Genomic DNA, 18,087 nt, shown 5'->3' on the forward strand with positions numbered 1-18,087 from the left:
CAGTTGAAAAATCAATGCTCTTTAATAAAGAGGTTGATTGGAAAAATGGGTCCCCCCCCCCTCCTTTGCCTCATGTATTTTAACTGCAAACAACAGATTCCATAGGGGGAAAAAAAACCTTAGTACGGAATAGAATAAACCTAGTTATCCAAGTATACCATGTCTAATATAAATATATTGTTGCTTCGGATGTATTTGTAAAAATGATAATTGGCTGTTGGAACATTATAATGTAACGAAGGAAAGACACTGGAACAGAATTGTTTAGTGTGTGCCTGTGGTGGGTTTCAAAAATTGTTCGAACCTACTCTGTGGGTGTGGCCTCCTTTGGGGGGAGTGGCTTGCTGCCCAGGTGACCGGATGGGAGTGGCTTGCCGCCCATGTGACCGGATATGAAGAGGCCGACGACACTTGTCAGAACCACCTTAAATTACCTCACACACAGCACTGGCATGCATAAGAATATGATGTCAACTTGTTTTTTAAAAGGCATCTTTGGTTTGCGTTAAAACAACTTCAACACACGCAATGTTCTGATTGCACCACAAACGCAGTAGTCATCCTTGCCTTTCACAGAGGCACTGAGTTTTATAAATATGAGCATGATAGTGTAGAATAATCATATCCAAGGACCAGTGGTGGGTTTCAAAAAATTTTGGAACCTCTTCTGTAGGTGTGGCCTGTTTTCCGGGTCCACTGGTGGAACCTCTTCTAACCGGTTCGGTAGATTTGACGAACCCGTTCTACCGAATAGGTGCGAACTGGTAGGAACCCACCTCTGGTGTGTACTTGGCATTGAGCTTCTTAGAGCAGGGCCCCTAAGGCTAATTTCCCTGTATGCTCAACACCCACCCTCCATCTTGTTTCAGGTTTTGAGTGCAATATTGGTCCCACTTCAACTCTTCGATACAATAATCTACAGACTGGAACATAGTATGTTCTGATTTGCAAGTTTTGGCACATCTCCTGCACAGGTTCTTGACTGGTGCATCAGAACAGAATGCTCGAGATACCCTTGTTTCATTTCATTTCCATTGAAAGTCTCTATTAGCTCATAAATTCACATTTATGAAGTCTTGGGGAAAATCTTGGAACTGATATCAATATTATGTAAACACAAACAGAAAACACTGCTCAATTAATGACAATTAATTATAATGGATTTAAATGACATTATAATTAATTAATCAATTATAATTAATCAATTACAAGAAACAATGTGCAACTAATCAGAGAATTATCTAAAACTAATCTGCCCTTGTTTGGACCAATGAAAATACAAGCTAGAAATTGCCCAGTCTTCATTAATTATAAATCCAGCTATATAAACAGCAGCAATTTGGTTTCCCCAAAGTTATAATACTTCCTTAGAGTTTTGGGAATTTTTGATTTTTATGATCGATATGAATATCTTTGCTTTTGAATTAGCTAGGAAACTTCTTTCTTTTTGTTTGTTTGTGTGTGTTTGTGTGTTTGCTATCCAAGGATTTGCCATTACAGGCTATGATTGAATGTTGCTTCAAGGGAGGGCTCCCTTTTCCCAGCCTTTTTTTTTTCAGAAGGAAAGGAGACTACAATCTACCCAACTTCAAAGGTTTGTTTTTTGAAAGAGAGAGTGAGTTTGGAAATGTTGTTGGATGGAAATTCTCCTAAGCAGGTTGAACTTAGAGGGACTTAAGTTTTAGATAAACTTCCTTAAGTTTATCTTAAGTTGATGAGTTCCCCTCCCCTCTCGACTTGTATGGTTGTGTGATTCTTGGTTATTTTAATTACTTGTATTCTGTTCTATGTTCCCCTTTTCCCCTTTTGAGTTGTTCGCCGCCCTGAGTCCCTCCCGGAGAAGGGCGGCATACAAATAATAAAATTCAATTCAATTCAATTCACTTCTCTCCCAGGCCTGAATGGAATCAATGAGACTTGTATTCAACCAAACATGCACCTGATTGTGCTGTCTGGTAAAAGAAAAATGGTAAAACCAATCATAATTGCATTACTGCCTTCCATTTGTAAAAGATATATAAAATAACAATACAAAATGCATCAGCTGAGAACTGCTAAGTCAAATGAACTGAATATTGGTAAGTCAAATGAAAGACATTTGAACTGCATATATAAATGTTAAATTTGAATACTGCGTAGTCTCTTCATTAATATTTCACTGAACAGAAGGACTTAAGATCAAGCTGCTTGCTGTCATCTGTTGAGTTAGATGGTTGGAAAGGATACAAGAGATGGGGAAAAAAAACAACTAAATAACTTTGATCTATTTTTAACCAAACAGCAATCTCGCAACTATACAGAACAAATTACTTTAAAGTGTTGTGTTTTTCTTTAACGGGCTTAGAAAAAAAGTTTCCCTTTTTTAGTGCAGTATTCTAGTTCTAAATTTATTATTCATTTTTCATGAAATGATCTGTTAATTGCTTTTATTTACTGATGTATTTCTGGGCTTCAAAATTGGGCTCAAAGAATCATACAGTTAAAAGAGTCTTTATAATTTAGCACCACAAAAAGCCATGGTAGATACAACCCAGATGTTTTTTTTTGCTTACATCACAAATGTTATTTTCAGACAATAAAGTAGGCTTCCAATTAGTAATCATTTTAGGTTGTTACTATCTTCTTCTTCTTCTTTTAGTAAATACTTAAATTCCACCAACGAAAAGGTTGAACTGGGACACAGCTGATGAGAAGGAAGATTTGAGTCTCAGTTCTAAGCAAAACTGGAGGGGAATGCTAGATCGTTATGTCCACCTATATTTCCCTTGGTGTCACAACTGATTTTTGTTGTTGTTGTTGTGTGGCTTGATCTGTTTTCAAAAGACTGGAGATCGCTTGTGCTAAAAACTGGTAATTCATTTTATGAAGAATGTACTAAGATTTCATTTTCATTAGGTGTTATAGGGATTTTTCAGGTGACTTCTTAATAGCCTCAGGAATTGGGTACCTCAAAAAGGAATCCAATTTATAAGCATCTAACACCCATCTTTTCACAATGGAATGTTTAATCTGAATATTTTGTAACACTGAATATGAAACTTGAATATGATTTTATTGTCTTTATGACCGCCCTTTCTTGTAAAAATGTGAACATAGCCTCTCTCTTTTAATGCTATAAAAATATGGATAATTGAGCTAGAAAATATTCCAAAACCAATCAAAGAATATTTTAATATAAAAGCTGCTCCTGAGCGCATTTGAACTTATTTATCAGTAGTTTGGAGTCCAGCTATTATAAAAATCCAGATCTAAGTCCTGGACTTGCTACAAGAAATTATTGCCCAAACAGATAACATTATCCACGCCCTCCCAATCAATTCCCACCGTGAGTTGAACAGTGTTTCTTACCTTTATCAAATATTTCCTTCAGAACTCCTCTCTTGATAAGTTCCTCTCTGCTTTGCCTCATTGATATTTTTCTTTCAAGCGCTAACAAAAAGAAAGAAAATACAAGTCAAAATAATGATCTCAAAAAATATTAGGAAACAATTGTTTTCATCTTTTGAAATACTGGTATAATCCTGAAGACTTAAATAAACCCACATCATTGAAATGTTTTAACATCTTCTATTTTGGCCAATCTTTTCAACTTTACAAAAAGGTATCTGCCCTTATTGTCCTCCCATTTATTGATTTTACATCTGACTTTAATGTGAAGATTTCTGATTGGTGTGGTGATAAACTGTATTTATGAATTTCCAAGGAGATCATCTGATCTTTTGATTGCTTGATTGCTTAATTAGTAAGCAGAAAACTTCTTTTTGTTTTTCTTTGCCTAAATTACAGCTTTGTGGTTTCATTAGATTAATTATGGGTTTGAAATCAGGAAGACAGGGTTTGAAAACAGGAATCACTTCCTCCTCTTCAGAGGGACAGCAGCTCCTTCAGACTGTTGAAGAACAGCTGAAAGATTGAGCTGGTGATGAATTTATTCCTGATTCAAAATGAAAAGAACACAGAGAAAAATCTAACCACTTTAAAGTCTCTCTCCCATAGATTATGGAATTTTTTTATAGAATAACTGAATTTACACATATTTATCTGTGAATTAAAACTTTTTGGACCTAAAACAAAACAGTCAAAAAACATTGCAGTTGAATTTTTTATTAATCAATTCAATTGAGACAAAAGTTGCTCAGCTTAGTGAGGAAAAAGACCTGATAAATTATTAGATTCTCAACTGAAACTGCATTAACAATAACACAGTAATATTATTTTGATTACCAAGAAAAGACAAATAATTCAGCATGAATGATTCTATTTTAATAAACAAATTAAAAATAAATCACTTCTAATTTTTAAGGTTTAAATTTCCAATAGTGAGAAAATTAGCAGAAAGGAAATCATTAAGAAGAATTATTCATTAAAAATAATAATAATATGGTTCTTCTGAACACAAATAAGAAGCTGCTTATGTCTATCTGTTCAGGAACAAATAGGCTTTGGTGGGTATTTTTTAAAATTAACTGGCTTTGACCAGCATTTTTCCCATAATATCTTGATTTCTCTTCCAATCATCACTTCACCCCTTCTATTTCTCAAGGAAGATCTTGATTAACTCATATAGTGCACCTGACCTTGGAATTTCTGCTCTGTTTTAATAAGGGCACTGTAAGAATAAAATTTCAGCTGGAGTTATTATATGCTAATGATATTTTATATATTATTGATCATTATGAATATTTTATGTCAAAATTTATTAATATTATGTAATAACACCTATTCTTCCCAAATAGATCAGAAGGGAAAAAATGACCAATTTCCACCTTCTGATCTATTTTATTGTAAAACTACATTAATGGAATCTTTCAAGCCTGAAAGAACAAATGTCTCACTGTCTGAAAAACTGGTGTCTGTGTGTGTGTGTGTGTGTGTGTGTGTGTGTGTGTGTGTTTTCTTTCTCAGCGTCTTTCTATGCCTATTATTCAGCTGAAGGCTATGCCTTCTCTTATTTGACCATTCCATAAGCAGTATTTCTTTGTCTGTCTCTCAAGGTCTTGCTCACATACAATTACCCCAGGTTATTCAATTCAATATAGAATATCTGAAATGTTGGAAATGCGAATCAATACATGGAACATATTACCATTTATGGTAGACCTGTGAGGAGGCTAAAATCTTTTGGAAAAGAATCAAAAATTGGCTGGAGGCAATAATGGGGGTTAAAATTGAATGGAAACCTGAAGATTTTTTTAAATTAGGAATAATGTCTGCAAAATACAAAAAAGAAATCCAGTATTTAATACAACATATAATTACGGTGGCAAGGATTGCCTTTGCCCAGAAATGGAAAAACAAATTAATTCCAAGCAAAGATGAAATAATAAGAAAGGTTATGGATTGTCCACTGAAATGGACAAACTAACAAAAGAAATCCAGGGAGGAAAGAAACAAGAATCAATGAAGGAATATAACAAAACTCAAAAAATAATAGTTATGAGTAAAATAAGTTAAGAATGGTGAAATCCAAATGAAATACAATAGAAGGGGAAATAATATAAGGTGAGTGGTATCGATTGATAATTGCTATTAGAAAGAACAGGAAGCTCCTCTTTGTATTGTATTGTGTAAATGTGGTGTACGTCTAAATTTTGTGTGTGTGTATTTTACATGTTTGTTAATAAAAAAAGAAAAAAAAGAGAATGTCTGAAATATGTTCTATGACCTCTGGATATCCAGAGGAGTTATGGTGAACTTTTGAAGAAAACTCTGAAAAAGTGGAATCGGTGACTGTGGCAAATAGCAAGGAACTGATGAGCGAATTGGTTCCATGGAACATCTCAGGATAAAGAGAGGATGAAAAAAATCCCACTTGTGTTCTGGACCATTGCTTCACATGAGCAGACCTCAGGACAGTGGCCTTTTGCCAATTTGAGCACCGAGAGATGACATGATTAGCCATCTTGCTTGCAACCACAGTGGAGCCTTTTACAGCACACTATGTTAGCAAACTTCACTTTGTAATCAACTCATTGACTAATTAACTGTTGTGGCCCAGCAGGAGTCGTTGGAGCTGCCACCAGACTCCAACAGCGAAGGGTCCTATGAGTCGGCTCGGGAGGATGTGGAGGACCCTGGACAGGGTTCCGACTCCGAGCAGGGCGCAGAGAGGCTGGTTGGCCACCAAAAGGCACCTGAGCCTTGGACCAGTGGGGAGGAGGCAAGGGAGAGTGAGCCGGATGCCAGTAGTGAGTTGTTCCTGGATGCACGCAATCAAAGAGCTAATAGGCATCAGGAACAGTCGCGCAGTTACAGGAGGTAATTGCACTCAGCTGGTGGTCATTAGGCTCCTCTCCAGACTATAAAAAGACTACTTGTGCACATGCCCCTCTTTGCAGAAGTCAACACAGGATCGAATGTCAGAGAACATTGTTATGAGCTTGGCAGGATTGCTGCCAAGCCTTATCTGTGTTTATTGCTGCCCAAGCTTGTCTGTGCCGGTTTGCTGCCAAGGACCTGTCTGTCTGTTATTTAAATGCCGTAACCTATCTTTGGCTCAGAGTGTGCCTTGGTGTGGAACGAGGGGGGTCAGAACAATTAACTATTTCCAAGATATGAAAGACCTTTAGAATGACAACTTTGGAAATGCTAAATGTGTCTATCTTTAATCCTGAATGAAAGAACATTTTAATTGTAAAGGTAAGATTTAAAAAAATCTGAAATAAGTAGCAATCATGCAAAAAGCACTATAGTTATAGTCTCTCTGATAAGTTGGCAGAGACTTGGTTTATTTTTCATTACAACAAAAAGTCTACTATGATTCTAGTATTAACAGCAACAAGATATATTTAAAAAGTCTTGGACAGAAATCAAAGGTTGATCATTATTCACATCATAAACTTACATTTTAGGACAATCATAGTTTGAAACTTCCATGTAAATAGAGGAGTTAATTACGAATAGACAAGGCCCTTACATATATGATACGGCATTGTTCTGGTTGGCTTTCAAATCCATATATTTGTTAATATGGTTTGGGGAACATTAATATGACTTGAAGATTGGAATGCGATTTTGAATTATATATTTAAAAGTGGGATTTTTCATCATATGAAAAACTATGGATTTATCAGGCAGGAGCTAGAACCAGAATGCAGACTTGCAGAAATGACCTAGGAAATCTCTCTTAGCAGCAGGGCTGAGCTTTGCAGAGGTAGCAGAGAGAAGCTTTGCTTCTATCAACATGCTTTGCGGGTGCTTTTCAAATGCTTTTCTGGCCTTAATAGAAGTTGATTGATTTGATTTGATTTGATTATATTTATATGCTGCACTTTTCCCCCGAAGGGGACTCAGGGCGGCTCACAATTCAAATCGGGGAAGGGGGATACAGACAGAAAATAAAAGACAAAACATAACAATACACAATTTAAAAGCACACAACAACCATACCATTCGAGACGGGGGCAACAGCTCTTTAGCCCCAGGCCTGTCGGAACAGCCAGGTTTTAAGGGCTTTGCGGAAGGCCTGGAGGGTGGTGAGGGTTCGAATCTCCACGGGGAGTTCGTTCCAGAGGGTCGGAGCAGCCACAGAGAAGGCTCTCCTCCGGGTAGTCGCCGGTCGGCATTGGCCGGCGGATGGAATTCGGAGGAGGCCTAATCTGTGGGATCTGATCGGTCTAGTGGAGGTGATTGGCAGCAGGCGGTCTCTCAAGTACCCAGGTCCAATACCATGAAGGGCTTTATAAGTGACGACTAGCGCCTTGAAGTTTCCTTTCCTGAGGGGCTGAATTTCAAAAGAGAATTTTTCAAATCGCCACTTTTGTGATTCTGTAGTTATGTTTTGCATAATTTTTATTTCATAGGAAAAAGTCTATACAATAACGGTCAATTTCCCCTCAGGCATTAAATGTCAAATAAGGTCACAGTTTAGTTGTTACTGTAGTATATACTGTACCAACTGGTGCCAGCTCACATCAAAGGATTTAAAAAAAAATAAATCTGTGACCTTTTCTGAAATTTGCAAATCTCTTTATTTCCTGTTCATTGCAAGAGATAATTACACCTGCTGTTCAAAGGATTTCTTAAGATGTCAGGCCTGCTGAATCTATCACTGAAGTATTGAGTCCCACTGAGAAACAGGTGCAACTGTGATTCTGTCAGGCATCAATAGCGATTTTGATTTCTCGTTCTTTTGTCAAGAAAACCAGCATCACACATATCATCTAAATTGAGAGTGGGATAGTAGTGCCATGAATAACTCCTTTTAGCACTCTTAAAGTCTTTTACAATGTTATTGTCTCATTGTCCGCCCTAAAGTTTAACCAATCCAACCATGTTTCATTGCCTTGGCCATTTTTTAATTACTTCATATCAACATGCAATAGCTCTCCAGCCTGATTCTGCTGATCTTCATATGATTTTGCTTCCTTCATTTGATTCTAGTAAATATTTACCCAAACAGAACTTCGAAGCGAAACATCCATGCCGATACTTTTCTACACCAATGTCCAGAATTATAGGTGACCTCAGAAAAAGCCAGATTTTTTGTCAGAACAATGGTTAGATTTCTGGGTTCCATGAAACTCAAGGAAATGCAAATCAGTAGCATCTGAACAATGCTAGAAACCTTAGCTAAAAGAGGGAAATGCATTGAGAGACTTCAAATTAGGAACATATAGATCTTTCATAAATTGAAAAACTGTTTAAGAAGAAAGTATTTTCTTGAAAAGCGAAATCTTTAGATAGAAATTCCAGAATGAATTATGCATTGGCAAACTGAAAAGGGATATTGGATTATATTATTTCCTGATAAAACAAAAGATGTTTATCCATAAGACACAAAAGAAAGTCATTTTAACTAAACCTAGTTAAAGGCTTAAAGGTCAACCAAAATAAAAGGGAGTGGGTAGGCCATCTATACTGCAAGTGTTTTTTCCTTTTTTTTGGTGAGAAATCACAAGCATGTCTTTGAGCTCTCCCTCAATTTGTAGCAGTGCCATCATTCACAGGAAGCCAGATGGATGACATTTTCTACTGAGGGCTGGAGATTACCATCTCTATTACAGCCACCGGAACTATGCCATTGTGGTTGGAAGGAGACATGATAACAGATTTGGAATTGTAGCTGAAAATGACAATGTACCTCTAGTTTTCCTTTCTCTGCTCTTAACCCATAATAGGAACATGTAACATAATTTTCTACAGGAAGTAGATTTTTTTTTCTACTTCAAGGAATTGTTCAATTCCATCTTCTTCTTCTTAGCTTGTAAAGTGGGGCACAAAATGTGGCAATATCATAATCATTTTTTTCCAGAATGAGGTGTATGATAAAGAAGTCAAAAATATTAACACTAGGTTTTGTTGTACATTGTAATAACAATATGGATTCCCAGGAAGGAGAAGGGGCATTCCAGAGGAGTAGGAGGCAACTTATCCATGATCATGGACATGATCCATGATCTTATGTGTGGGAGAAAGAGGATGAAGGCAGTTCCTCCCAATTCATTGTTGATGCAGTGCTCAATTTGGGAAGATTTTGTCAATACACATGAAACAATAAGTATGGAAGAATTGGCACATGTCATTCTTGGTTTTGAGCCATTCTGTGATGAGAAGGCTGTGCAATTGTTTGGCTAGTCCTGCCTTATGCTGACCTCCATTGAGCTTAGAATAATGCTGCATCGATCAATTTCACCAACTTTTTCATTTTAGTTAACTTACTTTTTGTCAATCAAGATTTCTGGTGAGATATAAAGACCCGAAGATATCCCTGATAAATGGGGATGACATTACCGCTGAAACCTGTAGCTGCAGGCAGGATCTGGGCCAGAAAAGAGATCTTCAGTTTGCCCATTTATTTGTGTCAACTAAGCTTCAAACCTAGTGAATAGATTTCCCCATGCATCCAGATTTCAAAGTCATCCATCAGTGTCAATGTAGATTTCTTTCATTTGCAATTTCCACCAGCAAACTTGTGTATATCTAACCAAATGTTCCAGGCATACAGAGAAAAAAAACCATTGCCATTGACACTGTGACCAGATCAGTGGTGGGTTTCAAAAAATTTTCGAACCTACTCTGTGGGTGTGGCCTCCTTTGTGGGAGTGGCTTGCCGGCCATGTGACCTGGTGGGAGTGGCTTGCTGGCCATGTGTTCTCTCTCTCTCTCTCTCTCTCTCTCTCTCTTTCCTTCCTTTTGTCTCTCTGTTCCTTTTTCCATTTTTCTTTCATCTCTCACTTTTTCTTTCTTTCTTTCTTTCTTCCTTTCTTTCTCTTTCTCTCTCTGTGTGAATCTGTGTGTGTGTGTGTGTGTGTGAGAGAGAGAGTGGTGGGTTTCAAAACTTTTTGGAACCTCTTCTGTAGGTGTGGCCTGCTTTCTGGTGGAACCTCTTCTAACTGGTTCGGTAGATTTGACGAACCGGTTCTACCGAACTGGTGCGAACTGGTAGGAACCCACCTCTCGACCAGATGAGAGAATTAGCAAATTAAAGTAAACAAACAGCAAAGATATAACAAAAGAAAGTAAGAATGAGCAAACATCATGACAATGTGGTGAATTGCTTACAAAACCCATTTCAGGTATTTTCACATTTCCATTAATAGATATTTCTATTAAGGAAGAAGGAAAACATAGAAAGGACAGGTTGCATTTAAAAAAGAGAAATCTAATCTGAGTTTCAAACAGGTGTGGAACAAGGTGAGAAACATCATATTTTACTTGGTTGAATAACAAGAACATTATGTCTTTAATCAGTAGTTCTTAACTGCAAAGCAAGCCACATTAGGATGTTCTAAAAATAGCTATCCCAATCATATCCCCTGGATTAATCTCAATGAGGGGTATCAGGCCACCTGGAAAATTCAGATACTCAATAGACACAGCAGCAGAGGTTTTCTGCTAATTTCCCACTATCAAGTAATCCTCCAGCCTATACGTCCCCTATCTGGTGATCCTACCAATGGCCCAAATAATACAGAACAGCTTCAAGCCACAATTTGGGTCCTTTACATCAGCACAGATTTAATGCTGCATCTTAGAAGTCAGTGTCATAATCTGAAAGTAAAGTGGGATTTACTTTTAAGTAGGCATATTTAAAATTACACTGCAGGTAACTGATAAGCCTAATTGACTCCTAGAGATCTTCCAATACATAAAATATTAGACTGCCTATCTCAGTGGTGGGTTCCGGATTCCATTCCAACCGGTACGGTTGGAACTGCTCCAGTGTAACCCACATGGATGCGCGCAGTGCGCGCATGCATCGCACTTGCCTGCGACGCTTCCGCAAGCCTCTGCAACGCTCCAGCTGCTTGGCAGAGTGTTGCGCAGGCGCCATACGTGCCATATGTGTGCACAGAAGCGCCAAAGGCTTAAACCACAGGTAAGGAGCTCAGGCGGGAGGGCAGGCCCTCCAGAGCACCGTACCGGAACAGTACCCGGTGCTCTGGGCAGGCTCCGGTACACAACAATAGCAATAGCAATAGCAGTAAGACTTATATACCGCTTCATAGGGCTTTCAGCCCTCTCTAAGTGGTTTACAGAGTCAGCATATTGCCCCCAACAACAATCCGGGTCCTCATTTTACCCACTTCGGAAAGATGGAAGGCTGAGTCAACCTTGAGCCGGTGAGATTTGAACAGCCGAACTGCAGAACTGCAGTCAGCTGAAGTAGCCTGCAGTGCTGCATTTAACCACTGCGCCACCTTGGTAGACCCACCACTGGTCTACCTCTACCTCTCACCAAGCTTAAATCTAGGAAACCAATTTGGAATAACACACCACAGTCTTGCAACATAGATGAAAAATGGCAATTAAGATGGGTGACTTTTAATAACTATAACAAAACAGATCACACAGATCCAACGAAACCACTTCCAGGAATGCAGTTGCCTCCCAAAATATGGAGCCACCTGAATAGAATCAGGACAGGCCATGTCAGAACTAAGGCAAAGTGGGGAATGGCTGGAAGTGAGCTATGTCATTGCACCAGAGAAAACTATAACACATATAAAAGAAATAAGAATGTCTCCTAAGGAAATGTCAAGGCACCTGGGATGATCCCATTGCAGGCACACTAGAAGCACTTAGATAGCTAGCTTCCTTAGATATCGATTTATAACATCTATCCCATTGCGATTCTATGGCTCCATATTATGATGATCTATAGAGAAGTATACAGAGGGCCAATATTATGGTTTCATCTTAATTTAATATATTATCTCCTATATTCTATTGTCTATTTATACACACACACACACAAACAGTCACAAACAATGTTTGTCTGTTTGCCTGTCTATCTGTCTCTCTCTCTCTCTCTCTCTCTCATCTCTCTCTCTCTCTATCATCTATCTATCTCTATCTATCTCTCATCTCTCATCTATCTATATCTATCTATCTCTCATCTCTCATCTATCTATCTATCTATCATCTATCTCTATCTATCTATATCTATCTATCTATCTATCTATCTGTCTATCTATCTATCTATCTATCTATCTATCTATCTATCTATCATATCTATCTATCTATCTATCTATCTATCTATCTATCTATCTATCTATCATCTATCTATCATATCTATCATCTATCTATCTATCTATCTATCTATCTATCTATCTATCTATATCTATCTATATCTATCTATCTCTCTATCTCTCTATCTCTCTATCATCTATCTATCGCTATCTATCTATCATCTAACTATCTATCTATCATCTATCTATATCTATCTATCTATCTATCTATCTATCTATCTATCTATCTATCTATCTATCTATCTATCTCAATCTATCTCTATCTATCTATCTCTATCTATCATCTAACTATCTATCTATCATCTATCTATATCTATCTATCTATCTATCTATCTATCTATCTATCTATCTATCTATCTATCTATCTATCATCTATCTATCTTTAAATTATTTAAATCCCACCACTGCACCAGACCTTTATTTGTCAACCATATCTGGGGATTCAAATAAATAATGCATTTTTTAAAAATTGGCACTTTTCAAGTACGAAGTGCAATGACATCTTCAGAACTCTACTGCTCACTGATTTGAATATCACATCCTGGTAACATAAAATGGAAATAAACCTTGTAATGGTACGCTACTGTGTTTTACTTTATGCTGTTGCTAATTATTATTGATTGTAATATGACAGAAGTGTAGGAACTGAAGAGCCAATGTGGTTAAAAAAAAAGAAAGAGGACATCTGGCCCAGTTCCCCAACTAGGAAAAAGGAACAGCTGTTTCATAAAGTTTGATTACTATTTCACTGTAGGGCTCTGCAAATGCTCAAAATGGATATACTGAAGAAACTGGCAAAGATGATCACAGAACCATTCTCAGTAATCTTTGAGCATTCCTGGAAGACTGGAATAGAAGCAAATATTACTCTCATCCAGTGGTGGGATTCAAATAATTTACCAACCAGTTCTCTGCCCTAATGACCAGCTGGGTAGGCGGGGCTTGGTGGTCATGTGATCATGTAGGCGTGGCCAAGTCAACGTCACTCAGGTCGATGGGCACTTCGCCTTAGTTGTTACAATGGTAATAAGGGTTAACTGGAGAGGCAGTTTCTGTAAGCAGGGCAATAAAGATTAGGCTAGAAACAACACCAGAATGTTTCCTTCCTGCCTTCCTTACAGGATTAGCCCTGTAAAGTGGAAAAACCCAAAATGAGATTTCCTCCAACAACCGGTTCTCCAAACTGCTTAGAAAGTTACCAACCGGTTTCCCGAATAGGTGGGAACTGGCTGAATCCCACCACTGCTCTCATCTCCAAAAAAAGGGAAGAAAGAAGACTGAAACTACAGACTTTTCAACTTGTCTTTGAATGGCACAAGTAGAGGATAGGGAGACCCTGGTTTGGTGATGGCATATTTGAAAAAAAGAAATCTAGTATCCTTATTGACACAAGTTAAATTTTGAGCCAGTGGTGTTATGCAGCTGTTGAAAAGGCAAATCCTATCTCTGCAGGAAGAACATATATCACAGTTTCTTTCAAACAAAACTGGAAATGAAATAATTATCAGAATGGAGAATGTCTTTTGATTTTGCGTTCTTCAATAAAAGGCAACTATATGGTTAACTATTGTGGCCCAGCAGGTGCCGTTGGAGCTGCCACCAGACTCCGACAGCGAGGGGCCCTCTGAGTCGGCTCTGGAGGATGTGGAGGACCCTGGACAGGGTTCCGACTCCGAGCAGGGCGCAGAGAGGCTGGTTGGCCACCAGGAGGCACCTGAGCCTTGGACCAGTGGGGAGGAGACAAGGGAGAGTCAGCCGGAGGCCAGTAGTGAGTTGTTCCTGGATGCACGCCATCGAAGAGCTACTAGGCGTCAGGAACAATTACGCAATTACAGGAGGTGATTGTACTCAGCTGGTGGTCATTAGGCTCCTCTCCAGACTATAAAAAGCTACTGGTGCACACGCCCCTCTTTGCAGAAGTCAACGCAGGATTGAATGTCGGAGGACAGTACTGTGAGCTTGGCAGGCTGGATTGCTGCCAAGCCTTATCTGTGTTTATTGCTGCCTGAGTTTGTCTGAGTTGCTGCCAAGGTCCTTATCTGTTTGTTCTGCTTGGCTTTCAGCCACTGAGGTTTTGGTGTCTTGCTATTAAAGGACATTCCATTTAAGCTTGTCTCGGCATTCGTTACTGGACGGAGGAGGGGGTCAGAACAGTTAACTATTATATTATTAATATAATAACTTTCCTTTTGTTGAATGGGGAAGTTGTTGAAGTTGAAATTCAAGTGCCAAATACTAAAGTACTTCATCAAGTTAAAAAAAATATGTATGGCATTAATCCTATACATGCTTACTTGGAATATCTGAATAAAGGTAATCTGATTTGCTTTCAAATAACAATGCACAAAATCAAAATGTTATATTTCCCTAAATGTGAGCAGTTCACAATGGAATTTACTTCTACTCTGTGTCAGACCCTTCCCAGTAAATGAGACTTAAGAATATTGTAGAAGTAAATGGTGAACTTCAATTACAAATTATGACATACATGAAACACTGCAGATATGTATTATTCATTAACTATACCAACATGAAGCACAGGTGGCTGTTCAGGAGAGAGAAATGAATGAAATCCAGTCATAATGGGAAGAGCCGAGGTGGTGCAGTGGTTAGGGTGCAGTACTGCAGGCCACTTTAGCTGACTGTGATCTGCAGTTCAGCGGTTCAAATCTCACCGGCTCAAGGTCAACTCAGCCTTCCATCCTTCCGAGGTGGGTGAAATGAGGACCCGGACTGTGGGGGCAAGTTGCTGACTCAATTTGCTAAAAAAAATTGTAAACCGCTTAGAGAGCTGAAAGCCCTATGAAGCGTTATATAAGTCTAATTAATTAATTAATTAATTATTTCCATGAGGAAGCCTAATACAAACTTGTAGCACGATTCCTCTCACTACTTCAAATATGAAAATATATAAAGGACCCGATTGGAACCACCATCTTCCTAATGGCCACAGTTTGCTATGAATTAGAATCGTGATTTAGTGAATTTCTTTAGTGTGCTTCAGATGCCACTGACCATAATTTCTGTCTAGACATCATCCCAAAATAACAGAGAGGACAATTGTCTGAACTGAAGTTGTCTGGATGAGTCAGTTCAACCTTAAGTTGATTTTATTTTAATTTTGTGATACTTGTATAGATTTATGTCAGTTAACTAATTGTTACTTAATACTAATTAGAAAATAAGCATTTTATGCATGTATTATTGTATTTAGTTGAGAGCTGGAAATTTTTGTTTAGGTTTAGGTTTATTGGTTTTGTATGCCGCCCACTCCCGAAGGACTCCGGGCGGCTCACAATAAACAGGGGAGGGAATAAATAAGACAATACAAACAATTTTAAAATCCACAACAGTCACAATTAAGACGGGGCTGGGTGCTTTAACAGCCCCCAGCCTGCCGGAACAGCCAGGGCTTAGTAGCTTTATGGAAGGCGGGGAGGGTAGTAAGGGTCGGGATCTCAACGGGGAGGTCGTTCCAGAGGGCCGGAGCAGCAACAGAGAAGGCCCTCCCCCGGGGGTATTTGTATTTGTATTTTATTGGTCTTGTATGCCGCCCACTCCGGAAGGACTCCAGGCGGCTTACAATAAACAAGGGAAGGGGATAAATAGATAAGTAGACGACCAACAATTTAAAATACAAAACATTCATAGTTACTGTGGGGCTGGCTATTTCAACAGCCCCCCTTGCCTGCCAGAGCAGCTAGATCTTAGTGGCTTTATGGAAGGCCGGGAGGGTAGTAAGGGTCGGGATCTCCACGGGTAGCTCGTTCCAGAGGGCCGGAGCAGCAACAGAGAAGGCTCTCCCCCGGGGGGTCATCAGCCGGCATTGGCTGGCAGATGGAACCCGGAGAAGGCCAAGCCTGTGCAATCGAATTGGTCTTTGGGAGGTAATTGGCATGAGAATTTAATTTAATATCCAGCCTGGAAGTCTTCTGAAATCCCTTGACCATTTTCTAATATTTGGATTAGGTTTAAATATGGCTAAAACTTAAAAATAACAAATTCATTATTGAAGCTAGAATGTTCATAATCCTTTAAAGCGGAGTGAGCTCTGCCTTAGAATCATAAATTTTTTTTTTAAAAAAAATCAAATTAAGATAATTGGCATTCTGTGCCCTGCCTGCACAATATATGTATAGTTGAGAGGGAGAGGCTTGCAGTCATTGTAGAAATATACAATGGTTCAGTTTTTAAAGTTTATTTCCTTGTTTTAAGATTTATTCACATACAAAAGCATGTTTTGCAAAATAGGCAAAAATGCTCCTGGAAAAAGCATTCTGTGACCAGATAAAGTTTATTAGGAACTGTCCAGAAAGGTAAAGAGAATTGCATGTCTGATATTAACTTTTTAAATATTAAATTATTAAAAAATGTGATTGCAAATCTCCCATAACTAGATATGTAGGTTCCAGTACAGTATTTCCTTCCTGGAGATATTCCTGAATAACTGAAGAAAATTTGGAATTGCAATAGCACTTAGACTTATATTCCTTTCCACAGTGCTTTACAGCTCTCTCTAAGCAATTTACAGTCAGCATATTGCCCCCCAACAATCTGGGTTCTCATTTTACCGACTTCAGAGGGATGGAGGGCTGAGTCAACCTTGAGCTGGTTATTATCAAACTACTGGCAGTAGGCAGAATTAGCCTGCAATACTGCATTCTAACCACCGCACCACCATGGCTATTGCATTAAATAGCGGTTTCTCCTAGTCATAGATTACTTTAGGCTGAAGAATAGATAATTCATTGTTATTAACATGAGACTCACTTCCACAGCCTATCTGCATCTAGGGACTACATACAGATGAAGTCAGCAATTCTTATTTTTGTGAAAATCTTGTTTATGTATTCATAAAATTAATAGCAGATTATTGTAAGATTTATGGAATAATGCTCAACCTTCAAAAATAATTGCTTTAAAAAACCTAGGGAATTTAAAAAAGTTTGAACACAGGCCCTTGATCTTTCTCTGAACGTCAGTACAGTTTTAAGTTGCCTCTAGGAAGTTTCCACTTGAGTAAAACTTGGTGAATAATTCAGTGTTAAAAAAACCCTACAAAACTGCACCCTATGAAGATTAGCTTTCTGAAATCTTGTAGGCTTTTACTTCTATTAAATAATTGCTTTTTGATTAAACAGAAGACAGGGAGTTTGATTTAGTTATTTTAATGTGTGGATAGGCAAATCTTAGACTGGTAAGTATATTTGGAATCCTGACACCATATTCTGAATTCTGAGTTTATGCAAAAATTGTTTCAGGAGGACCATGCGCCTACAATGTATATCATTCGGGATGTCCATAGGCTACAGAGGTGGTATTCATCCGGTTCTGACCGGTTCTAGTGAACCGGTAGTGGATATTTTGAGTAGTCGAGGTGGCGCAATGGTTAAATGCAGCACTGCAGGCTACTGCTAGATCAGCAGTTCAGCGGTTCAAATCTCACCGGCTCAGGGTTGACTCAGCCTTCCATCCTTCCGAGGTGGGTAAAATGAGGACCCGGATTGTTGGGGGCAATATGCTGACTCTCTGTAAACCGCTTAGAGAGGCCTGAAAGCCCTATGAAGCGGTATATAAGTCTACTGCTATTACTATTGCTATTGCTAGTTTGGAG

General features: G+C 38.5%; 1 protein-coding gene across 1 annotated transcript in view; it reads right to left on the bottom strand.

The window, feature by feature from the left end:
• Nucleotides 1-3,421, bottom strand: part of LOC116523631 (phosphatase and actin regulator 1) — a 64,635-nt gene extending 61,214 nt beyond the window's left edge. Inside the window, exon 1 of the mRNA XM_032238744.1 lies at nt 3,349-3,421. Coding sequence (XP_032094635.1) covers nt 3,349-3,409 — 61 coding nt within the window. The 5' untranslated portion in view covers nt 3,410-3,421. The remainder of the gene's footprint in view (nt 1-3,348) is intronic.
• Nucleotides 3,422-18,087: the final 14,666 nt, after the last annotated feature.

This window comes from Thamnophis elegans, unplaced genomic scaffold (assembly GCF_009769535.1).
Source record: "Thamnophis elegans isolate rThaEle1 unplaced genomic scaffold, rThaEle1.pri scaffold_76_arrow_ctg1, whole genome shotgun sequence".
NCBI lineage: Eukaryota > Metazoa > Chordata > Lepidosauria > Squamata > Colubridae > Thamnophis > Thamnophis elegans.